Genomic DNA, 26,451 nt, shown 5'->3' on the forward strand with positions numbered 1-26,451 from the left:
GACTCCTGGCCGCTCGCAGAGCTGTGGGTGACCACCCACAGCATATGCGAGCAGCCATGATGATGGTCGCGATGGTCTTGACCGTCACGACCATCGGACTTGCGACGGAGACCCTGCGGTAGGGTCTCCCAGCCACAAGCCCTGGAGTGATTTTGGCTTTATCAGAGCCAAAATCACTCCCACTGACATCACTAGTGATGTCAGTGGGGCCGGCTTCAGACGGTAGGCGTTCCCATGGGAACGCCTCCGTCTGGCAGGCACGCCCCCGGCACGCCCACCAAAGGGGGCGTGCTGTCAAGCACGCCTCCTTTGGTGCGAGACCCGGAGCGATGGAAAGCCCGTCACTCCCCGGGTCTCGCGCATGCGCACGATGGAGCTCCCTCCGTCGTGCGCATGTGCAGTGGGGAACATCGACCCGCTTGCGAGTGTACTGCTGCTCGCGAGCGGGTCTGAATGACCCCCTAAATTCATATGGCCGGTCATTCCATTGTTTCTATACGTCCTTCTGCTGGGGTTGTATTATGTACATGCTGATAATCTATGAGGTACATATGGTGGATACAGCCAAAATAACCTCTACCCGTGATCTACATGGGAATTTTACATGTCTAGAGTGGGCGCACCATCCACCATTCTTCAATTTGGGTATTAAATAATATTAAGAGCCACATCCCAAGAAGCTCCCCTAAATAACTGACCTTAGAATGTTCATAGTAGTTTGAAATTAAGTGCAGAAAACATAAGCTGCATCAACTATTTGCACTGAAAAAACACATCTACTATTATCATATTGGGATTGACAAATAGATGTTAAATGATGAATCTTTCCGTAATTAGCATAAATCAATACATCATAATCACATGCACACAAGACATGTAAAATTCCCATGTAGATCACGGGTAGAAGTTATTTTGGCTGTATCCACCATATGTACCTCATAGATTATCAGCATGTACATAATGCAACCCTAGCAGAAGGACGTATAAAAACAATGGAATGACCGGCCATATGAACTTAATACTAAGAGACCATCACAAAATGGCCGCCTCCAGTAATAGAGACCGAAGCCCGGTTATGATGGAACTGACACTCATAGGAGTCAAAGGGAACTCCGGCCACTAGAGGAAATACCGCTATACAGAAGTTGAAGAAACAGTGGCCGCAGCAGCAGTGTAACGCATGCGCACCCGGAAGTAAGTGTAAAAATACCGCGAACGGACAGCTGAGTAAGTATAAAACAGAAGAGGACACAGACAACCCCATTTGCCCTTGAAAAAGTCCTATTTGAGGACGAAACGCGTTGGGACCATTACCCACTACCCAGAACTTATCATTGACTCTTTATTGACTTTTAACAGGTTATTATAGCGTCCATATCTGGATGTCTGTACCACCATCTGATAAATAAATTGTATTATTTTATATACTCCCATCAGTATAACATTATTATTAGCATCGTGCAACACCGCATAGCCTCATACCCACACCCACTGGGACAGGAACCAGGTACCAGGAGGACCAGCAGAAGCTGTTTGGTAATTACCATCCAACTTAGCTTTATCTGCACCACCAGTGTCCGCACAATCCTGATACTGCACTCATTATTTTGAGGTACCCAAGGTGAAGTAGAGGGAAGAAGAGGTGTTTTATATGCATACAACAGATGAGAACTAACGGGAGCAAGCTTTAAAAGTGGGATTATACCACAACTCCAGTATCATTGAACACACTGCCTACAGTTGTTGCAGAGCTGACACACCATACCATCATAAAGAGACTTTCTATAAACTGATGCTATTATTGACTCTATACCCAAACAACATTCACATACTGAAAATTTTGCCTACAGATATTGCCGACCAGTTGGATTGAGAAGTCTAGAGCCACAACTGTTTGCACAATTTATAGTATGGGGCACAGCCAACACACATAATTTCACATTTTACAATACAGTCAATACTAGATCACCGCGCGCTTGCCCTTCCCCCACATCTACTATCATAATATTAAGAGGTTGGAACACCTCATAGAGCAAGCTGCTAGTGGTTCAGTAGGTCAGATAGCATCCTAAGAGCGCCTACCATCTATTGTCCATTGTTTCTGGATTATCACTTCTGCACTCTGTCTACAGCACATGTAACTGGTGGCCTGACCCTACAAAACTGGTGAGCAACATTTACAGGCATATATCATTGTGATTGCTTCCCATGCCCTGCCATATTTATGCTAGACCATTGGGGTCATATGTTAAAAAAGATTGCAAAGTAATATAGTTAACTGTGAAAGTCATCTGTTTGTCTGATGTATTTGCAAATCTTAATAAAATACAGCAAATGATGATGCACAACCTCTATTCTATTTTGAAAAGTGCACATTGGGGGCCTGATTCTAAGTAGCACGTTAATGCCGATGTTCACAGAGTTCCGCAATTTCGTTTTTTTATTATGCGCATATTCCAAATTGTGTTCATACAGAGTCTCATTTGCGATTTCAGATACTCGCATGGAGTAGTACATTGGAAATATATTGAGCGTTCCTGGGTGGTGATTGGGAGATGGCTGTTCAGATGCACAGCGATGGTCCGTCTTATGGTTGTCTTATGGGAGTGTTGCAGGCATGTCACTGAAGTGTTTGCGTACACAGACACTTAATCGATCACATGGGAAGCCATACTCAGATGAGATATCTGCACCTGCCAGACGGCAATTCATTGTCTATAGATGCTGCGAGTGGGCGTCTCAGTCCTGGCACATTCGGACGCACAGGTGTGCACCAGGGAAGGGCTGTGTAGCAGCATTTGCATAAAGCCACAGACATGCGACCAGCCAAGGACACGGTTGCGTCTAACTCAGAATCAGGCCCATGATGTACAAAGTATAGAATTCATAGGTCACATTGTGTCTGCACAAGGATTGCTAACGGATCCTAATAAAACCAAAGCTATTGAACAGTGGCCTGTACCTCAAGATTTAAAAGCAGTGCAAAAATTATTGGGCTTTGACAAACTATTATAGATGTTTCATTAAGTACAGGTTAACAATGGGGTAGATGGAACTACAGCTCCCAAGCCTCCACAAAAATTAGGCCCATTATAAAGAAAGCATGATGATGACCACCATAAATAATAAATATTACAATTGTATTTGGATATTTCCCACAAAATAATGCAATTTGCCTAGTGTTATGGCTTTGTGGAGACATTGGGGCTGATAGTGTAGGGGTGTACACACCCACATTGGACTTGCATTTTTAGCCCCAGGCCCATATGTCCTTTAATGTGGCCCTGTCTTTCATAATAGATTTCTCCAGGATAGCCCAAACAATCACCGATCTAACTCATACAGGGACAATCTAACTCATACAGGGACTCCTAACTCATACTGGACAATCTAACTCATAGAGGGACAATCTAACTCATAGAGGGACTCCTAACTCATACAGGGACAATCTAACTCATACAGGGACTCCTAACTCATACAGGGACAATCTAACTCATAGAGGGACTCCTAACTCATACAGGGACAATCTAACTCATAGAGGGACTCCTAACTCATACATGGACAATCTAACTCATACAGGGACAATCTAACTCATAGAGGGACTCCTAACTCATACAGGGACAATCTAACTCATACAGGGACTCCTAACTCATGCAGGGACACCTAACTCATACAGGGACTCCTAACTCAAACAGGGGCTCCATTTCATGGAACATCTGCCACTTACAAAGCCTTCATTCATATAAAAGGAGCTTTCTAAATAGCTCCGATCTTAAAACAGACTGATCATTCTCAGCTGTTACTCTAGAAGTTGACCCCTCTGAGATAACAGTATGTATTTTCTGAAAAAAGGAGGCAAAGGGGTATATTTACAAAGGTCGATTTAAAATTGATAAAAATCAATCAACATCGAGGTGTTTCTGGGGCTAAATCACACATTTGCTAACAGACAATTTTTTATTTGGTTTTTAAGTGTTAGTAAATGTTTGATTTAGCCGCAGAAACACAACATCGATGTTGATCGATTTTTAATCTATCAAAATCAACTTAAATCGACCTTTAGTGAATATATCCCAAAGTCTCTTTTCCATCTGTGTGCTTAATATTCTAGGGAAGTAACTACTCCAGTGTAAAGTTATTGAGCCAGAGATCATAAATTAGTTGCCATCCATTTAGCTCTATAATATTGGTTGTAGGGAGCTAATGCTCCATTTACAATTTTCACTGATCACCACAACTCAGGATAACTAAAGTCTGCAAATAGGTTGAACGCCCATCAAGATGCATGATACTTATTTTCTCTAGATTCCATCATTTAGGGTTCTATTTACTACAATCCGCATATTGAATGCAGATTGTATAAATACCGTGACTAAGTGCCCGCGCATGCGCCGACCGGCCGCCGCTGCTACTCCCCTCTGGCGCTAAGCCCCGCCCTGTCATTAAACCCCGACACGCAATCGCGGACCCCCCCGCAAACCCCCCTCCCTTAATAACACTTACCTGTCATCGGTGCTCTGGTGATGTCTTCCATGCCTCCGGTCAGCTGATATCCCATACTGCAACGGGATCCGATCACCTGATGACCGGGCCGCAGTGCACCATGGGAGACCAGCTGACTGGAGGGGAGTCATCCCCGGAGCCCCGACCACCGATCCATGGACTCAGGTAAGTAAAATTTTTTTTTTAGTTTTTTTTGTTTTTTTTAGCAGAGATCAGCTTGCGGTCTGTTTAGAGCACACAGCTGATCACTGGGACCGGCTCCGGGCTCTGCCTTTTAGAGCAGAATAGGAGCCCGGTAACCGGGGGAGACCCTGGATAACGCCACCTCCAAGTGGCGTCATTATCACAGGGCTTTCCCCGATATTTTTTTGCAAATTATTTTTAGTAACTTTGGTCGAATCACATTTCCCATTACAGTTATGGGAAATGCAATCTGCTTACTAAAAATAAGTGATACTTAGGGGTTGGAGTAGAATTTTACGAATTCTACTCCAACTGCCCTGTAATAACTATAGGTGATACTAAAATAATGTGAAAAGGGTGTGAAAACACCCTTTTTCACTTTATTTTTGTAAAAATAATGTTAATAAATAGAGCCCTTAGTAATGTACAAACCAGGATCTCACAATGTCAAGAAACATGCCTTATACAGACAACTTGGACCTTTCAATCAACTTGTATACCCCCAAACAAGATAATATCTGTCATTAGTCAACTACTCTTAACAGGAAAAATAGCTGCAGTCACCAAAGATAAATTGCTCTACTCACAGATAATGGGGTATATTTACTAAGGTGCAGGTTTTTAGAAGTGGTTTTGTTGCCCATAGCAACCAATCAGATTCTACTTAACATTTATCTAGCACCTTCTAGAAAGTAATAGCTAGAATCTAATTGGTTGCTATGGGCAACAAAACCACTTCTAAAATCCCACACCTTAGTAAATATACCCCATTGTATCTTTGTTCCTACCTTCTCATTCAGATAGATAGTCCTTCAGAAATTCCATGATGCCATTACGACAGGTAATGCTGGAATCCATAAAACCATAGACCTCATTTCTTGTACTTATTGGTGGACGCAATTTAACAAAACTGTCCGACAATATCATTCAAATTGCTCAACATACATCAGAAATAAATCATCCCACTCACCTTTATCTTGTTTATTTCCAAACCTACCTGTTCATAAGGGTCCTTGGCGAGATATCTCTCTATACTTGATTTATCTCCATCCAAAGGACTCACAACAATTTTAGTTGTTGTAGACTGATCTACTAAGACAGCACTTTTTGCTCCAGCTGTCAAGTTTCCTTCTGCCACCCTACTTGTTCATCAAACATACAGTATCTATTGCCTTCTTGGGTCACTTTAGGGACAACTTACAGGTGCTCTGGAAGATAAGACCATAACACCATGCAACTGTTCCTGGTGTACACTGGGTGTTCTGTGTCTCAAAACTACCTGAACCAACCCTAACTTGACAACTTTGAATCAGTCTAGCTAGAGACCAAGACTTGGGATTAAGGTTTAATAACAAGTTTCTATCATTGCCAGCTATAGACTTTTCAAATCATAAATCTGTTAGGGAATTTTACTCCTCTGACTACCTTGAGGAAGGGAGGACAGAGACATTAACCGAAGATTACAGATAATAACAAACAGAAAGAGACAGCTAGAATAACAGTGATTACTGTAGATATTATTTAGATAGCATTTTAGGGGCCAGGGAATTTTGAATGCATTCCCATGTAAATATCAGCAGCTGTACTGAATGCTCTCTCCCAACCGCAACTGATTTTTATCCCTGATGTCGTGTAAGGAGAGGATTGGGACAGACAGAAGGCGGTTACAAAAGGTTTTCTGGTTAACCACCTTCCCGCTATTACCATCTATGCAAAACAGCTTGGTTGAACATTTGTTGATCTTGTGGAGGATGTAAGGTTGTTGTTGACAGTAAAGACAGTGTGTGTTGGACAGATGGAGTGGTTAGCTCCATCATTAAAGAACATAGGTTCGAAGACAAGCAAACAAACAAAAGTGGTGGCTTGGGGTGCAGTTTCCATTGTGCTGTATTAGCCATTGGTAACAATGATTCTCATATACATTATTTTCCACTTTATAAATTGTTTTGTATGCTGTGAAATGATTGAGTCTGGTGGAGAATCGAAGCAAGAGCACATTCATGGAACAAGCCTTTAGTACATTTTTCCCAGCAGTCCTGTCCATTACCCCCACCCAGTGTATATTAAACAATTTCTCCAACCAAAATGATCATCTGTTCAATCATCAGTTCTAATCCCATTTGTGTAAAAAGTAAAATCTAATGGTTCTTGAGTATTATGCATGTTACTGATTTGTTCATACTAAAAAGTGTCTATTTTATATGCCAACCATTTTTGTACTACTTGTTTTTCCATTATAAAATTGTCTTTTCAATGTACGTAGCACCAATCCAAAGGTGGAATGTGACTAATTTCTCATTTGCTTGTGTTGTGTGATCTCATTCTTCCATAGCTCTTAAATACAGTAGCTGCAATGTCACACATTTTTGTCCTGGGCCCGATGTGTTCCTTCCATAATTATAAGATAAGATTCAACTGAGGAGAAATGTAGCATTTGATAACAATTTCCAGGGATGCTTTGCTATGAGTCAGATAAACCTCAACATGTGTGTGGAAGACTATGTATATTATAGGACAATATAACTAGTGTACCAACTTAACCTCATTATTGAATACACAATTATATTATACTTTATACTGAAAAAGGGCACAACCACCCAACACAACATGATCACTGGACATAATCCATATACAATTGCATTACTCTATATACAGACGGGATGTAGTCATGTGACCGGCGGCCGCAAAGCCGCCGGTCACAATCCCAACCGTGGAATGCTAAGGATTTATGATAGGCATCAAAATACTGATGCCTATCATAATCTAGACACTGGAACACCGAGGACGGCATCCAGAACGAAGGTGAGTCTGGAGCGCCCTTAGCGTTAGCCGCGCAGGGGGGAAGGGTTAGGATTAGGGAGTCTAGCAGGGTAAGGGTTAGGTTTTTTTGGGGGGAGATTAGGGTTAGGCACCCCTATGGGGGGGAGGGTTAGGCACCCCCAGTGAGAGGTTAGGGTTAGGCATCCCCACGGGAGGGTTAGGTTTAGGGAGCGGTAAGGGGGGGATAGAGTTAGGCACCCCCAGGGGTAGGTTAGGGTTAGGTACTAAGGGGGGAGGTTAGGGTTAGGTACCACTAAGGGAGGGTTAGGGGGGGAGGACAGGGGAAGTTAGGGTACTTACCTGCCCCTGTCGGGATCTTGATCCTGTCGGGCATCCACTGTTGGGATTTCAACCGCCGGCTAAACAGCCGCTGGCATTTCAGTTCCATTCCATACAGACCTAGGGCCCTGAAACTAACAAAATCAGGATGGCCACTGGACATGGTACTCTACAATTCTGTTACACTTTCTAGAGACAAAGGACACTGCATCTACCAAACATGGCCTTACAACAGTTCTATTACCATTTATACTGACATAGGCACTACAAGTATGTAAATATCCTCATCATAAAGCAATTAAGTTACACTCTATACAGACACAGGGCAATACACCTAACCAACATAACATGACTGTTGGACAGCATCATAATATAATTGTATTACACTCTCTACAGACATATGACACTATGCCTACCCACCATGACCAGAAAAGATCTTCATACATTCCTAATTCACTGCATTCAGACACAGGACACAACTCTTACTCAATATGACATAAGCATTGCACACGCTAGTATAATATACAGTATAGACAAAGAACCTTATACCTAACAGATTTCATAATGATCATAACTGATGAAAGAAATATTTCCAGGTACAAGTTATCACCTATACCAATATTAAGAGAACGTTGTGTCTGTCGGTTTCTTCCAAGTTGGCGCAAAAACTAGTAAACCGATTTTCATGAAAATAGCATCATTTTATAGTGGAAACTCCTAGAAATAATCTGCACTTTTTTCATCTCGATCTGTCAAGGTAAAGCTGAGCAATAGCAACAACAACATTTATTGGCATCATCAATGCAAGAGATTGGTGTGGCATTGGGATGTAGTCATCAGAATACTGGCGCTGGAATCCCAACAGCAGTCAGAATCCTGGCTCCAGAATCCTGGACAACAGTATTAGGGGAAGGGGGAGGGTTAGGTTTAGGGTGCGGGGAGGGGGAGGTTAGGGTCAGGCCCCGAGGGGGGAGGGTTAGGGTAGGGAGAGGGTTAGGGTACCCTAACCCTGTCGGGATGCCGGCATCGGCATCCTGTACCCATCCCATCCAAACTACTCATACTTTATAGCATATTGGTAGATATTAGTCAACTGTCTAACAATTAAAATTGTATCTGCACTTCCCTGCATAGTGTGAATTATAACATAAAGCTGGAATATTTTATACAGCTCAGGCATTGTTAAGCAAACAAATCATAACTGTTCTATACAAAACAGACCTTAGAATTCTATTTAAAAAACACCCATTCAGTATTATTAAAAGGCATGGAGCTGGAAAATAATATAACACAGGCTATATTTTCATTTTTATTGGAGTAAAATACTCTCTGAAAGATGAAAAGTCCATGGAAACATACACAATCATTTACTAAACAAGACATGATAAGAATAAAAGCTCACTGTATTTAGTTGTCCGACCCTAGATCTTGCATACCTTAACCTAGTACTCTGGAAAATTAACATAACTTTTTGTGAGATTATATATCTAAGCATTTATTACATATGTGGCGTTGTAATAGAAATCACTAGGTCATAGTGAAATATTTATGTCAGATATATCAACCAAAACTAAAATGCATTAAATCTAATTTTACCCATGCCAAAGCTACCCTTCTGCTAAGACAGTGGTCCTCAAACTCGGTCCTCAGGACCCCACACAGGTCACGTTTTCAGGTCACTCAGCAGGTGCACAGGTCTATTCATTACTCACTCAGCAGGTCCACAAGTGGTTATAATTATTTCACTTTGGATTCTGTGAAGAGACCTGGAAAACATGCACTGTGTGGGGTCCTGAGGACCGAGTTTAAGAACCTGCATGCTAAGACAATGACTTGGATCCCTTTCGCAGCTCAGACATTGTTCTGGAGTTATGTGGGGTACACACTTAGGTGACGCATCCACAGACCGACCGACCGATTTTGATAAGCAAACACACTTTCCAATCGCCCTCACGACATGTTTGGCCAGAAGAACCAGTTGCAATAAATCTGTGAAAGACATCATTCACAGATATAGCGAGTTTACATTCAAGCAGATGCACTAAACGATATATTGCTCATCAGTTGTAAGCACGATATATCGCCTAGTGTGTACCCTGCATGACTCCCCCTTGATGGCAACAATAATTGTAACATTTTCCTGACTCAGTGATAATCAACAGAAGTTTGAAAGTAAACTGCATTAACTGGACAGCTGCAGCTGGAGCTGATTGGATGACTGCGGAAATTTAATATTTATGTTATTAAATTATAAAGAATATCTTAGTAAATACATGTACTGTAATGTTCCAGAAAATCTAGGACTTCAGATATATTTACATACTTAGTAGAAATGGCTCAGAAATACTCTAATAAATAGATTGGGTTACTACACATACATACCCCTGTGTATTACTACAGAGCACTCTCTAAGATAATTATTTGGAATTATGTTAAATATTAACACTAATACAATGAGTCCAATAAGTATATACATAATTACATACTGTATGTTTAAAATACCAAGAGAGTAAATTACAAAATATATTTTATATAAAGTTAGGGGATTTATTTACTAAAGTGAGAGTTTTTAGAAATGGAAATGTTCCCCATAACAACCAATCAGATTCTACTTAACATTTAACTCGCACCTTCTAGAAGATAATACCTAGAATCTGATTCGTTGCTATGGGCAACATCTCCATTTCTGAAAACTCTCACTTTAGTAAATATACCCCTTAGTCTCTGACAGCACAGCTAGCTTAGAAACCACAAAATTTAATTTCTAAGTATATATATATATATATATATATGTATATACTTAGAAATTACATTTTATATATATATATATATATATATATATATATATATATACATTATGTATTGAAAACAGCTCTAAGGAGGCTACCTTATACTACTAACATCTCAGCTGCAGTGGGCGGGCATGGAACCAATCTCACTAATTTTATAAAGAGTATGTTGCATGCATAAATCTACCAATGTTGTAAACAGTTATAATTCAATACAGAGAGCATGTTTACATATTTCATATGAAAGTTATAGATCTGCCAACCAATTACCCAAAGGATGGAGCTGTTATTCTGATTTTCGCTTTGAAGTGAGACATGTGTAGTACTGTTGAAGGATGTTCCCCCTTGATTACACAGCTGCACAATTTCATCCACAAAGCATAGGTTAATATTCTCATATAGCTGTAGATATATATTAGATTTAATAGGAAACACATGGGAGGCCATTTACTAACCACAATACCGCCTCTATGACACGACACAAGGCTGCTGCTAGTTACATAACACCTTTCTCCTCTCTCTTTCTCTCTCTCTCTCTCTCTCTCCCTCTCTCCCTCTCTCTCTATTAAAGATGTTGTCCTCTTTCAAATGGCTATTATTACTTCATTGTGCATGGCCTGTTGCAAACTTTCACTACTTTGTTTTAAATATGTTGTTTTGCTGTGCTTTTCAGAAATGTATTCTGTTAACCAAAGTAATTTTTGTTTATCTGGGATAAGACACTGCTCTACTTTCTGTATTGGATACAATGGTATCTAGAGAGCAGTTTTGTGTCATATACCGGGGCAACATGAATAAACACCTCTCATTGTATGAATCATGACTGAAACGCACAGAAATAATAAACAAAAGTGAAATTTGCATTGGGACATGGGAAAGAAACCCCTTCTACATGTTTCATCTGTATATATTCTTGTCCTCACTCTCACTGGTTGGTACAATAAATGGATGTACTGCAGATTCTGTGACAGCCATGTCTACTAGTACCATTGTATGTTTCCAGGCACTGAAGCAGACAACACATCCCAGGTTTGACATTTGTCCTTGGAATTTATTGTACCTAAGAAAAATGTTACTAATTCTATATGGGTCAATTCTCTTACATTTGCTTATTTTCTGTATATAAGTGGCAATAGCTATGAAATGCTCTCTTCACTTATAAGTTTATTACCAGATTATAATAAATAAACAAAACTAATTTCTCATCCAAATCCTATATATGGAGCTCTTTTAAATAAGAGTGAACCAATGGATCCTTCTACTATTGTGAGCCATGGTGACATAAGCATCTGGGCTTAAGGAAAGGGAAGTTTCAATGGTTAACCCCCTATTTACTACAACATGGTGGGCAGTAAATATTAAGGTTGGCGGAAACCCATTTATGTATTATTAGTTATTAAAGCATGAAGTTAAAATAAGAAAAAAAAAAGATTTGGCATTGTTGTGTAAACGTGTAATGGTGGAGAGTGTAATATACCTGGATGAACTCAGACAGCACCATGCACACAGTACCCTTGGCAAAAGAGACCTGATTAGCTAAAACTTCTACTTTGCTCCATAATGATGTCATAAAATCACACTAGCTGCACTTCTGGGCCATAACACAATGGAGGCTCTATGGTGGAGGCCAGAGATGGGAGCTCAGGGCCTGATTCAGACCCGCTCACGACCTAGATGGTCGTGATGGTCTTGGCCATCGCGACCATCTTTCTGGCCGCTCGCTATAGCTGTGGGTGGTCACCCACAGCTATGCGAGCGGCCACGAGGCCGCTCTAAAATCTGGAAGGACAGCCCTGATTCAGAGCGAGCGCTCTTTCAGAGTGTCCGGCTCTGAATCAGGGCCTCAGTCCAAAAGGCAAGGTTGGTGTAATTTGTGGGGACCCATCCCTTAGTATCTGTACCGCCAGCCCCCCTGGAGATAACATTTGTGGGTACCTGAGCTGGGCGACACCCACTCCTCTCCTTCCTCTGTTAGTGCCCCTGGTGTGTGGCATCCTGGTCAACCAGTAGTTACGGTGCTGCATGTACAACATGTGAGGTGTTCCTGCAAATTATTTTCTGTTGTTTTCATCTATGTTTCTACTTTCCATTGATGCACTGTTTGATGGAATATCTGCATCCTTAAAACGTGCTGTATTAAGTTTGTAAACTACCCATTTTGAGGGGAATTTCATTCCAAGTGAATTTTTTTAATTATGTTTCATAAGAAATATAGGGCTCTATATACTAAACCTTGTAAAGAGATAAAGTGAACGGAGATAAGGTACCAACCAATCAGATCATAACTGTCACTTTACAGCAGAGGTGGGGAACCTCAGGCCCCCGGAATTAGTTGGTCTGGCCCTCTGAGCTTTTTCCTGCTAGCCTCATCTGGATGGCAGGGTGCCTAGAATGGCACCCTGCAGCCAGAATCTATGCAGCAGTGCCGCCTGGAGAGTCCTTAGGACGCTTCAGATGATCACACCGCTGCCCTTACAGCTCCCGGAGCATCCTGAGGATGCTCCAGGCATTGCTGTAATCACTGGTGATTGTGGCTCCGTCCCCGAGTGACATCACACAGAGGGGGAGTGGCCTGCACCAGGCCTGCGAATAATTTTATATATATCAAAATAGCCCTCAGGAGAAAAAAGGTTCCCCACCCCTGCTTAACAGGCTGTGTTTGAAAAATGACAGTTAGAAGCTGACTGGTTGGTACTTTATCTCCATCCACTTTATCTCTCCCCAAGGTTTAGAACATAGACCCCATAGTCCATTTGATGTTAAACTACAGTATGAATATTACTTCTTTAAAATGAATCAGTTCATGAACACACTTATCGTCATGTTGTCATGCATTAACAAACATCCACTATCTGCACACAGTATAAGGTGAGGCTTTAAATGAAGTGCTACAAAATACATCTCTTATGCCTAACATTTTACTTTCCAGGAAAAATGCTAGTAAACGCATGCTAATATTCAATACCTCACAATCCTCTATGATTTCAGATTAAAAATATATATATATTTAGAGAAACAATGTTAAATAAAAATTGATATATACAAAGTAATTATAGTTTAATATAATAACTCCATAGAAATACTGTTGGTTTATCCACCTTTTGTAGACAATGGGACCTGCAGTACACTCAATGACGTTCTGAATCTCCATTTGGGGAAGATCCCAGCATTTACTGGCCCAAAGTTTTCCCCAGAGATTCCACCATTGTTAGCCATAGTTATTGGATGACAGTCTCAAAATAACTTTATTCGTCTCTTCGCTGTCTGGAACGCTTGTAGAATGTCAATTGTCTGGTTGCACATATTGCCAAGTATGAAACATAAAGACTGTATTACAGCCAATAAAAAAAACATGTGCTTGTAACTGTGAGTTGACAGTGCTTCAGTTTATCTAAAATGGAATGGTGGGCTCATCATTAGAGAATTTGTTGGAGAAAGCAGCCACTTTGGTTTCTGTTATGCGGTTCATGGTGCTGTTGTTTGAGTTTGGGGCTAGTTGATGCTGTCCTTGTGGTTGCTCCTGTCTGCTATATAGTAATTTTGGTCATGGTTTTTCCATTGAATACTGGTAACATTCATTGGGGATGTGCTTGTCAGGGTCTTCGACTGGCAGCAGCAGCACAGGCATGACTGGAATAAAAATAATTAAAAGTTAGCAGGTAATTGTATAATTGGTGTTGTAGATTAATAATGATATGCACTGCCAGGATTTTATCTTCACTATAGCAAGTTGTATGCTGAATGATTAATATGTCCAACTCATAGGTAACTACCAAAATTAAGCAAACACTGGAGGATACAAATTATACTCAAAATAGGTACTTTCACATAGGTACGGCACCTGAGGGAATATTAGGCATCTTGCAATATTTAGGTTCGAGTAAAAGGAAAACAAAGAGCAGGCCCTGATGCCCAATGGTTCCCCTGCCATGACTAGAAGAAGTTACCTCAGTGACCTTGAGGGTTAGTTTTGGGGCACGATTAACAGGAGCTATGGTAGTGTTTCACAAATCCAGTCCTTAGGGCAACCTGTATATTTCCATGTTTTCTTGCTGAAGCTCAGGTGTATTCATTAAATATTCACTTGTGATTCGGTGAGGAGAACTAGAAAACATTTACCCAGGGGACTGGTTTTTGCTAAACATGGAGCTATGGCGAATAAGTCTACCATTGTTGATGTTTCATGACAAACAGTGGCCAAGGTGATGGTAGTAGGAAAGTCTGAGGGGAAGATATCAATCAGTGACCAAGGTGATGGTGGCAGGAAAGTCTGAAGGACAGATATCATCAATCAGTGGCCAAGGTGATGGTGGCAGGAAAGTCTGAGGGACAGATATAATCAATCAGTGGCCAAGGTGATGGTGGCAGGAAAGTCTGAGGGACAGATTTCATCAATCAGTGGCCAAGGTGATGGTGGCAGGAAAGTCTGAGGGACAGATATCATCAATCAGTGGCCAAGGTGATGGTGGCAGGAAAGTCTGAGGGACAGATTTCATCAATCAGTGGCCAAGGTGATGGTGGCAGAAAAGTCTGAGGGACAGATATCATCAATCAGTGGCTAAGGTGATGTTGGCAGAAAAGTCTGAGGGACAGATTTCATCAATCAGTGGCCAAGGTGATGGTGGCAGAAAAGTCTGAGGGACAGATATCATCAATCAGTGGTCAAGGTGATGGTGGCAGAAAAGTGTGAGGGACAGATATCATAAATCAATGGCCAAGGTGATGGTGGCAGGAAAGTCTGAGCTACAGATATCATAAGTCGTTGGGGACTGTGGAGAAAAACGTCTGGAGCTTCACTTGAGAAATCTTTTTCTTTAACATTAACATAACTTCAACTGATAGTTTTAAAAATTGGAAACAGGCTCCATATTGAAATGGTGACATTAATAGAATATATATCAAGGTGGGCAAACACTATATTAAACTGTGTGTGTACTTCAATTGGTTGTTATCTGTATTTTCTCTGCTTGTTACAGAACCATATTTATGACATACTCCTAATGCAGGATTTATTATTATACAATATATAACAAGTCAGTAATTTACACTTCATATTAACAAATTTGTATGGCCCCATATTCACAAGTTTGTATGACCACTGACTGCTTCTTTACTAGAAATGTGCGGGTTCGGTTTTACTCGGTTCTTTTCGCCACATTAGCACAAGTTCGGATTAGTTCGGATTTATCTTATTGGCTATCCGGCTCACTTGGTTAGCCAATAAGATAAGTATGAACTAATCTGAACTTGTGCTAAAGTGATGAAAATAACCGAGTAAAACCGAGCCCACACATCTCTACTTTTCACCCGTATGATACAACAAATTATCTATATCATTAATGATTAGATAATAAAATGAAATATGTGATATTTTCTTTCAGTTTCATGCACATGTATTTATCAGAACAACCACAGACATTGGGAAATGTGTACAGGAAGTTTGTGTAGACACTTTCATTGATTCAATAATTTTCTTACCTGGAAACAGTTTTTAAACTTCTTGCTTACAAAGTAGAGTGCTATTGGATTTATACAGGAGTTTAGTGCCGCCAAGTTAATGCTGATATAGTCCATCACCAAGAGAAAGCTAGACATCAAAAGAAAAATGACATTATATAGTTGTCTGTCTGAACATGATGTGTAGCCATATAATAGTATTATCTGTACCTCGGTATCTTATGATTGGAGACAGACATTGATGGAAAACATGAATAACAGTATTAAAATGTTTTTTCGAAGATTGGAACATACTACAATATCTTATAACACATCCTATCTTTAAGACCAGCTGGAGACAAAGCAATGAAAAACAGGGAAATTTATTAAATTGGGTTTTTAATTTGCTTAAAAACTTTACTAAGTCTACTCCATTTTAAACTAATAGTACTTTAATGAGGATAGCACCCCTCACATCTGCCCTTAGGTGATTTTAATTAGCACAGGTCCTTGCATTGATGTCTACATAATAAAATGGGCACTATTACAATAAGTCCTTGATAAATGTATATAATGTGTTAGAAGTAGGGATGTTAGAGACTCATCTGATGTGGTTTCTTTTTGATGTGCTAGGAGGGCATGCATTTTTGGCCAAATGAGCTAAGAACCTCGTTCACACTCTATGTTAATTGTAAAGTTTATCAAAATTATTTTGACTATCAGTATTCTTAGTGCTTAGAATGTGCCCCTGCATTTTCTATTTCCTGCATGGTACTACAAGTCTCAGCATAATAGCACCTTTCATTATGTTTACAATTAGGGTGTGAAGTCCAAGCATCCCCCCTTTTCATGTCTAGCAAGTTGCCAGCACTCACATATATTCAGGATCTCAGCTGAGACTCATTGGTGCTGGTTGGTTCTATCCTTAGCAAAGTGATAGCTTCAACTGAAAGCAACTGTGTTGGATCTCCTGCTACAGAGTGGAGTCCAGACGACAGAGTACAGCAAAGGTTACAGCCATATGTGAGAGAGCCAGGACCCTGCTATATAGAGTGAATGGTGGGGATTCTACAGGAATCTATTTTCAGATACTTTCAGATAACTTTACCCTTTTGTTTATTTCTTTTGGAACTAAACAGATTTTAATAAACAGCAGAGTAGTAACTAAGGCTCCTTGATAGGGGCAACCACTTAGGGCTCTATTTACTAAAATCCGCATTTGTAACTCAGGTTGTAGTGTGATATTATCGACTGAGTTCGCATTGCAAATTCAGGCAATATCACAGGGATTTAATACAAATCCCTTGCAGGGACAGAGCTTGTGAGAAAGCTCTGTCCCTGCGAATCCCATCCGCACTCTAGTCACGATATTTTTGCAAAAAAATACAGTGAATAGTGTCCCGCGCATGTGCCGGCCGACAGTCGCTGCTACCCTCCCGGCGCTAAGCCCCACTCCCAGTGATCGCGGACCCCCCGTGACCCCCCCTCCCTTAATAGCACTTACCTGCAGTCATCGGTGCTCTGGTGATGTATTCCATGCCTCCGGTCAGCTGACATCCCATACTGCACTGGGACCCGATCACCTGATGACCGGGCCGCAGTGCAGCATGGGAGACCAGCTGACCGGAGGGAAGTAATCACCGAAGCCCCGACCACCGGTCCCTGGGGTCAGGTAAGTGAATTTTTTTTTTTACTATTTTTTTTTTTTTGCAGTGTATCAGCTTGTGTTCTGTTTAGACCACACAGCTGATCACTGGGACCGTCTCCGGGCTCTGCTCTGCCTTTTAGAGCAGAGTAGGAGTCCGGTAACCGGGGGAGGCCATGGATAACGCCACTTCCAAGTGGCGTTATTATCACAGGGCTTTCCCCGGTGTGTTTTTACATTATTTTTAGCAACTTTGGTCGGATAACATTTCCCATTACAGTTATGTGAAATGCGATCTGCTTACTAAAAATAAGTGCTACTTAGGGGTTGGAGTAGAATTTTGCGAATTCTACTCCAATTGCCCTGTAATAACTATAGGTGATACTAAAATAATGTGAAAAGGGTGTGAAAACACCCTTTTTCACTTTATTTTAGTAAAAATAATGTTAATAAATATAGCCCTTAGGGTGCAAAGCTGAGGGGGGTGCAGGGAAATTAATGTTTCAGATGAATTTGTTTGAACTTGCAGACAAGGGGTCATCCGTTTTTTTTGTTCTTCCAGGACCTACATTTTACAGTTCTCTGTTTAACAGATTTCTATATTTTACGGTTTTCCTTCTGTGTTTTTTCCCAACATTTTCATACTATCTAGGTACCATTGTTTATTTTCATTGCTCTTGGAACTGATATAAAACAGCAATGCTGAAAGAATAACGTTAATAAAAGAGTAATGTAAATGAGCAATTCAACCTAGATAAAGTAAGTGCTATGGTGAAAAGGATGCTAGAAAGATAAAGCGATGTATTGAGTATAAGTCGTCAATATATGTTGATGAGAGGGTAATGCCAATTTGCAAATATCTAATCAGTTCATTAATACAAAAATCTAAACAGCCAATTATGTGGCAACATCTCGATGCAGAAAAGAATGCAGGCATGGGCAGGATGTTCATCAGTGGCGTAACTAGGGTATTTGGAGCCCAAGTCAAGTAAAAAAAAATGGAGTGCCACCCCCTTCCCCCAGTATGTGTGTGCGCAAAGACGCACGTAGAAAAAGTGGGCGTGGTCACATGACACAAGGGGCGTGGTCATTGGAAAATGGGGGAGTGTCAACATGACACACCATCGTTTCTCGCCACTCTGGGAACATTCCTTTCCATTCCATATGCACCTTAATGCCCCCAGTAGAAGTGCCCCTCTTGCAATGCCCACTGTAGTAGTGCCCCTTATGCAATGTCCCCAGTAGCAGTGCCCATTATGCAGTGCCCCCTGTAGTAGTGCCCCTTATACAGTGTCCCCAGGAGTGCACTTTTTTACAGTGGCGCAGTAATGCACCCTTATACAGTGCCGCTAGTAGTGGTTCCCCAATGCAGTGCCCCCACTAGTGCCCCTTATACAGTGCCCCCAGTAGTGGTCCCCCCTATACAGTGCCCCCGTAGTGCCCTTTATACAGTGCCCCCAGTAGTGGTCCCCCCTATGCAGTGCTCCTTACAGTGCCACTTATACAGTGCCCCCAGTAATGCCCCTTATACAGTGCCCTCAGTAGTGGTCCCCCTATGCAGTGACCCTTATACAATGCCCCCAGTAGTAGTCCCCCCTATGCAGTGCCCCCAGTAGTGCTCCCCTTTATATAGTGCTACCAATAGTAGTCCCCCCTATGTAGTGCCCACAGTAGTGCCCCCTATGTATTGCCCCAGCAGTTATCCCCCCCAACACAGTGCCCCCAGTAATGCCCCTTATATAGTGCCCCCACTAGTAGTCCTACCTAAGCTGTGCCCCCAGTAGTAGTCTCTCCTGTGTAGTGCCCCCAGTAGTGGCCCCCCCTATGCAGTGCCAGTGCCCCTTACATAAACACTTACCTGAATCCCTGCTCCTGCCGCGTCCGCCGCTGTCCTCCCCTCTGTCTTCCTGGCCCGCACTGCACTATGGGAGAGACGTCATGACATCTCTCCCATCAGCCACTGTGGGAGCCATAAGGTGGAGCTCATGAGTGAGCTCCAGCCCGGCTCCGGCAGTGGGCGCAGCAGCCAATGAGAGTCTGTCATTGGCTAATGAAACACACACACCACCTGCATTATGCAGGCACCGGCGGCGGTGTGTGTTTTATTGTGCAGTGCGGTCCGCTCTACACTGACTTGAAAGCAGTGTCCTGGACCGTGGCTGGCGGCGCCTCCCCGACGGCGCCCAGGGCACATACCCTGCTCCACCCCCATTGATATGCCACTGGTTGTGGTTACTTTGACCATTAAATGATTGTAAGGGGCTAATGGGCTAGTTAAAGTATCTCAGAAACTGCTGATTTCATGAGATTTTCACAAAAGTTTTGTCAGTCTATAATGAATGGTTTGCAAAGCAAAAACATCCAGTGGATGATACAGTAGTTCTGTGGGTGATAATCCTTGTTAATGATAGAGATAGGAGGATAGTGGCCAGACCAGTTTAAGGCAATAGTAACTGAAATAACCATGCATTATATCAGTAGTATGCAGGAGCACGTCAAACCCTGAAGTGGATGGCTTGGAGTAGCAGAAGACCAATTCTCTTTCTACTTTTGTCAGCTAAGTATTGGAAACTGAGGCTAATTTGTGCTCACTAAGGGCTCTATTTATTAACATTATTTTTACAAAAATAAAGTGAAAAAGGGTGTTTTCACACCCTTTTCACATTATTTTAGTATCACCTATAGTTATTACAGGGCAATTGGAGTAGAATTCTTAAAATTCTACGCCAACCCCTAAGTATCACTTATTTTTAGTAAGCAGATCGCATTTCCCATAATTGTAATGGGAAATGTGATCCGACCAAAGTTACTAAAAATAAATTGTAAAAAAATATCGGGGAAAGCCCTGTGATAATAACGCCACCTGGAGGTGGTGTTATCCAGGGTATCCTCCAGTTACCGGCCTCCTACTCTAACGGGGGGAGCTGAGCCGGGAGTCGGTCCCAGTAATCAGCTGTGTGGTCTAAACAGACCGCAAGCTGATTACTGTAAAAAAAAGAAAAAAAATTGTCAAAAATTTATTTTACTTACCTGACTCCAGGGACCGGTAATCGGGGCTCCGGGTGATGTCCTCCTTCCAGTCAGCTAGTCTCCCATAGTGCACTGCGGCCCGGTCATCAGGTGATCGGGTCCCAGTGCAGTATGGGAGATCACCTGATCAGAGGCATGGAGGACATCACCGGAGGCCCGGATCATGCGGGTAAGTGTAATTAAGGGAGAGGGGGGTCGCAGGGGAGGGAGGGGGGTTGTGGGGGGGTCTGCGATCATGGAGGCGGGGCTTAGCGCCGGGGGGCGAAGCTTAGCACCGGGAGGGGGGGGGCAGCAACAGCGGCCGGTCGGCGCATGCTCGGGCACTTTGTCACGGTATATTTCGCGAAAATACCGTGACTAGTGTACGGAGGGGATTCGCAGGACATAGCTTTATCTGTCCCTGCAAGGGATTTGTAATAAATCCCTGTGATATTGCCTGAATTCGCAAAGCGAATTCAGTCGATAATATCACACTACAATCTGCATTCAATATGCGGATTGTAGTAAATAAAGCCCTAACAATGGACAGTAGAAAGCTTGGAAAATATTGCTTGGCTTGACAAATATAATTATTTTGCATATATTAGGGTCAGAATCCATGTATCTATCTGGTCTTGTGTCAATGGTAAAGGTTGGATGTAGGTGCAATGATGTGAGGAAAGTGTGCTTAGCACATACTAATACCCTTAATACCAACCGAGCATTGTTTAAGTAACATGTTGCTGACCATGTGAACCCTTGATGGCCACAGTCTAACCATCATCTAATGGCTACTTCCAACAGGATCATGCACCATGTCACCAAGCACAACATCTCAAGCTGGTTCCATGAGCATGATAATATGTTCAGTGTATTCCAATGGCCTCCAAAGTCACCAAAACTCAATTCAACAGAGCACCTTTGAGATGTGTGGTGGAACGGCAGATAGTACCACGTCTCTGGCTGACACTATCCCCAGGCCGGGGACGCAATTCAGCTGAGGAGTATGTGACTGACACAAGAGGCTTCTGTTCCTCAACATATCGTTAACAGCATGAACTGTTACTGTATGGTGAAGTCAATGCAGTAATTCAATGTATGTATGTTACCTGAGTAGCTCACATCGGCTAGAATCATTTTCATTGTATACTGTTTTTCTAATTATTCTACTCAGATGCACAGGGATCCAGCAAAGGGCAAAGATCACTACCAAGCAGAACACCGTCTTTGCAACTTCACGCCGCTGTGTAGAGATAGTAAATAATAAAACAGCACATCATAATTATATCTTAACAGCGATAGCTTTAATATCACAGATTAGTATTAGTGTTGGGCATTATGAGCTGAAACTTACATAAAAGGGAAAAGTGATAACATTGATTCTGAGTTGAAAGAAAGGCAAAAAGAGCAAATAGCTTCTCCCCTTGGTAAAACCATGCTGCACTGCAGGTGGGGAGAGATCTAAAATATGCAGAGATATTTGGATATGAAAGAGGTTTGACCAAACATATCTAAATTGCAGTGTAAAAATAAAGCTTTCCAGCATTTTTGGCATACATGCGAAAGCAGCCAGTATTTACCCTGCATGCAAAAACAAATTCATGTATCTGCAGTGCAACCCTTGCATTGCAACATGGTTTGTTCCAGAAGTTACACAGAGTCACCTGCAGTGTCTTTTTCTGACATGTTTACTATAAACATTGTGCAAGATGCTGCTGATATAAACTGGTCTAATTTATTTATTTTTAATATTCCAATTTAATAGTCATAATTTTTCACTATGAGTTGTGCATGGAATTGGTATGTATGACATACCGCCAGACCTAAACCCGGCGGATATAATACAGACGCCGGAAGGCAGAAGACTGAAGATCCCGACAGGGTAAATATTTTTATTTTTAACTATCCCTAACCCTCTCCCCCCCTTAACCCTAACCGTCCGTTAGGGGTGCCTAACCCTAACCTCCCCCCTAGTGCCTAACCCTAATCTCCCCCCAGGGGCATCAGGATTTTGACGCCTATAATTAGTCCCATGCCGGTATTTCACAGTTGGCAAGTTGGCTTCCTGACCGCATAACGTTGTGCATAACTGGGAAATAGAGATGATATGGAGGAATTTTTATTTAAACAAAATATAACACAGCTACATGTAACCTGACCATGTATATGTGACCTGGGCCATGTATATGCACCTGTGCTGTCTTAGGGCCTGATTCAGAGCCGTTCGCAATTTGCGGACGTTCTTTCAGGAAAGGGGGGTGGCTATTCAAATGAACCGTTCGCTCCATGTCTAAACGAGTGAACAAAACCTGCGGCCGCTATTTTGTAAAAAACGCCCCCTGGCCGCTCGCATCATACATCATGTCCGCTATTTAATAGATTAATCGAGTACATCGAACAGCGTATGAACTGCTCGCTATTCTTGTGGCTGGTTTTTCCTACCACTATATTGCGAGCAGTTTTGACTATAAAACAACCAGGTGACGTGGTCAATGACGCTGCTGTTTTAATTATGCACACCCATAAAACGCCCGTTTTGACCTTTAAGCACGCCTGCGTTCGGATCTCCACTCCCCGTTTTCAAGCACCTTCCCCTGTTACCACCCACAAACGCCTCAATCTGTCACTCAAAATAGCAGGCATTTGCTATATAGTGAACAAACGATTTCTGGCCGCACTGACTGGTTCGCGCATGCGTATTAAAATCCGTATGCATGCACAGATGTGAAAACATCGCTCCGAACGAGCGAACGGCCGCTTACGAGCGGCTCTGAATCAGGCCCTTAGGACCTGAATCAGAGATGTACACCATGCCGATATATGTACGCAGTCTGAGCGATTGAAGCCATTGCGCATGCGTGTAAACCGCACAGTGCACGTGCAGCGATTGTTTTGTGACTAGGCAAACACAGGCGTATCTGGCTGTGTAAACGCCTTTTCATGGGCGTGCATAAATTAGCCATTGCGTTCTCCTTTGCAGCATGAGAGCTCTCTGTGTGTCAGGAGAGACGTTGTGTTTGAGACAGGTCAGACTTGTCACATATGCTGCGTGGCTGCCCAATCTGCGTCAATGTTCCCAATGTTTACATTTATTCTTTTGCCAAATTCCATACAACATGTTGATATATACAAGAACGAATCAATAAAATAAATACACTTTTATATGACTGGTTGGTGCTTAGGTTAACGCTTGTGTGCACTGGGTAACAATTTAGTAAATTGACAAATTGAATGCAGCTTTTCATTGGAAATGTGAGTTAATGTCATGTCAGAACAAGAGAAAACATAATTTAACCATCAGACTCACTGTTTTACTTGAATGTTTGCTCTGTGCTAGCTAGTGATGTATACACTACGAGCATGTTTTTTTAAGTTACATCCTTGGGTAAAAAAGTATACAGTTCAATCACGTAATGTCACTCGGCACAGTACAGCTGCTGTATATTTACCTGTTTCAGGTGCTCGCTTAAAGCGATCCTGAGACTTCCTTTCCTCTGATGTAACATCTCACAGGACATCAGTGTATAAAACACTGCAGTGCATGCCAAGGGTACACAGAAATAAAAGCCAAACAGCCACCAGTCCTTTGCGTGTTTGTAAAACTAAAAGGAAAAATAAAATACGTATGTTACTTTTGTACCGAGCTAACTATTACTTTTCTGCAACTGTTTAAAAATTCACATTTTGTTACTGGATTTAATGTGTAAGACTTTTGGCTCACTTCATTTCTCCCCAGCGAAGATCACTAAAGATAGCCACACACGGTGACTTGTGAAGTTTTGCGCTTATTTTGGCCACACATTTTCTTTCCAAACATCTGACTGTCAGGATTATTCAGCAAGAAAGATCCAATCTGAATGTACGTTGATTATATTGGTCATCGTCTAGAAATTTGGTAAAACATGACCCCAAAGACAGACAATACAGGGGCTCATTTAGAAGTGGAGACATTTACATTATTAGAAAATCTTCATGTTACACAACACTTCAGGATTAAGGCTAAGCTTGTGCTTTAAGTGCCACTTCATGTGACAGAGGTCAAAGATGACTACATGCCTAATTAAGTCAGAGTGGCTTCTCACAGTGGTGGTGTTGGTCTCAGGGCATCACCACAATACAGGATATAATGGCCTTGGGAGGCCACAAATGGTCCATTGTTCTTTCCCTCATCATTCTTAGTCAGCATTGTTACTCACCTATAACATTTATTTCATATAGCGATGTTACAAAAAACAAATAAATGTTATACAGACATAAAACATGACGATAGGAAAGAAAATACAGTTGGAAGCATACAAGTGAATTTTCTTATTTTTCCCCATAAATGCAGGAATTAAGTTTATATGTAATGCCTGTGACTGATTAAATATGGGTACTGAACAGGGCGTCCCTCTCATCTTACATCAAGGCTTGACTGAAAAGAATAAAAGTGCTTTTGTTTTTCCCGCAGGTCCAGATGTTAACAATTTTCAACAGGAAGTGTGCATTTAAAGTAAGCTTCCTAGTGTGCCACAATACTTCTAGAAGGCTAGCAAGCTGATTTCATAGAGAGATAAGCACTGTTCCACAACAGTTCATGTTAGAGCTGTATTCCAGTCAGTATGATCAAGTAAAAATCTGAATTTATAAATGTTTGAGGCAATGTGGCGGAATCGCTGAAACCTCCTTAATGATTTGGGCTTAGTCTAGATATACATACCAAGGAACAATATATTATGTTCTGCTATATAGAGATGAGCACAATTGTGGTGACATTTCACACAGATAGTTTGGCAGCAGAACAAGCAAACATAGGTACAAATTTCTTGCCATACAATGTTCCGAGTTCTGATTCCACAGAATGCCGTTTTGCAATGTGTTTGTAAATTAGCATTTTGCAGAATGCATAGTGTATGGGTAAGGTTTGGATGAAGATGGACAATAAATCCTGCTGTGTGGGGGACAATGGGGTAAAATTGTGAAAACTTCACTGACTTAGTTAAGGCTTGCATTTGCGTGCTCAGTTTTAGTTTGTGGTTCGCCACTGTAAGTATGAGGTTCTTAAAATAAAATATAAAATGTTGGCTGTTTAAACTAAAATTACTACATTTTATAGTATTTTTAAAATTTTAGATACAATGAGCAATACTGTTTTTGATTGGGGTGTTGGGATGGGTGTGGTACAAAAAAACAATATTCAGATTGTTGACACCAGAGGGTCAACATTGTGAATGTCAACAGTCTGCAAGTCCATAATGCCTTTAGTATAGAATTATCTAATAACCCTAACCACAAACTAACTGCAGGCTTACCCTAACCGCAACCTAACCCTAACTGCAGCCTAACCATAACTGCAACCTAACCCTAACTGCAGCCTCATCCTAACCACAGCCTAACCCTAACCGAAGCCTAACCCTAACCACAGCCTAACACTAGCCGCAGCCTAACCCTAACTGCAAACTAACACTAACTGCGACCTAACCCTAACCGGAACCTAACCCTACCCGCAGCCTCACCCTAACCACAACCTAACCCTAACCACAGCCTAACACTAACCGCAGCCTAACCCTAACCACAGCCTAACCCTAACCACAGCCTAACTCTAACTGCAACCTAACCTTAACTGCAGCATAACCCTAAACGCAACCTAACCCTAACCACAGCCTAACCCTAACCGCAGCCTACACTTAACCACAGCCTAACCCTAAACTTGACCATAACACTAAAATTGACTAAAAACAGCTGTCTACATTCTGTATGTCGACATTTAGAATACAGTTATTATGTCGATATTCGGTATTGTGGGCA

At 41.7% G+C, this 26,451-nt stretch overlaps 1 protein-coding gene across 1 annotated transcript in view; it reads right to left on the minus strand.

Annotated features, from left to right (window-relative positions):
* Window positions 1-9,081: 9,081 nt before the first annotated feature.
* The window catches only part of EDNRA (endothelin receptor type A), a 66,976-nt gene continuing 49,606 nt past the window's right edge, over window positions 9,082-26,451 (minus strand). Inside the window, exons 5-8 of the mRNA XM_088448423.1 lie at window positions 24,114-24,266; window positions 21,774-21,907; window positions 16,053-16,161; window positions 9,082-14,204 (exon numbers count right to left, since the gene is read on the minus strand). Coding sequence (XP_088304549.1) covers window positions 14,067-14,204; window positions 16,053-16,161; window positions 21,774-21,907; window positions 24,114-24,266 — 534 coding nt within the window. The 3' untranslated portion in view covers window positions 9,082-14,066. The remainder of the gene's footprint in view (window positions 14,205-16,052; window positions 16,162-21,773; window positions 21,908-24,113; window positions 24,267-26,451) is intronic.

This window comes from Taudactylus pleione, unplaced genomic scaffold, assembly GCF_031769625.1.
Source record: "Taudactylus pleione unplaced genomic scaffold, aTauple2 ptg000021l, whole genome shotgun sequence".
NCBI classification, from domain to species: Eukaryota; Metazoa; Chordata; class Amphibia; order Anura; family Myobatrachidae; genus Taudactylus; species Taudactylus pleione.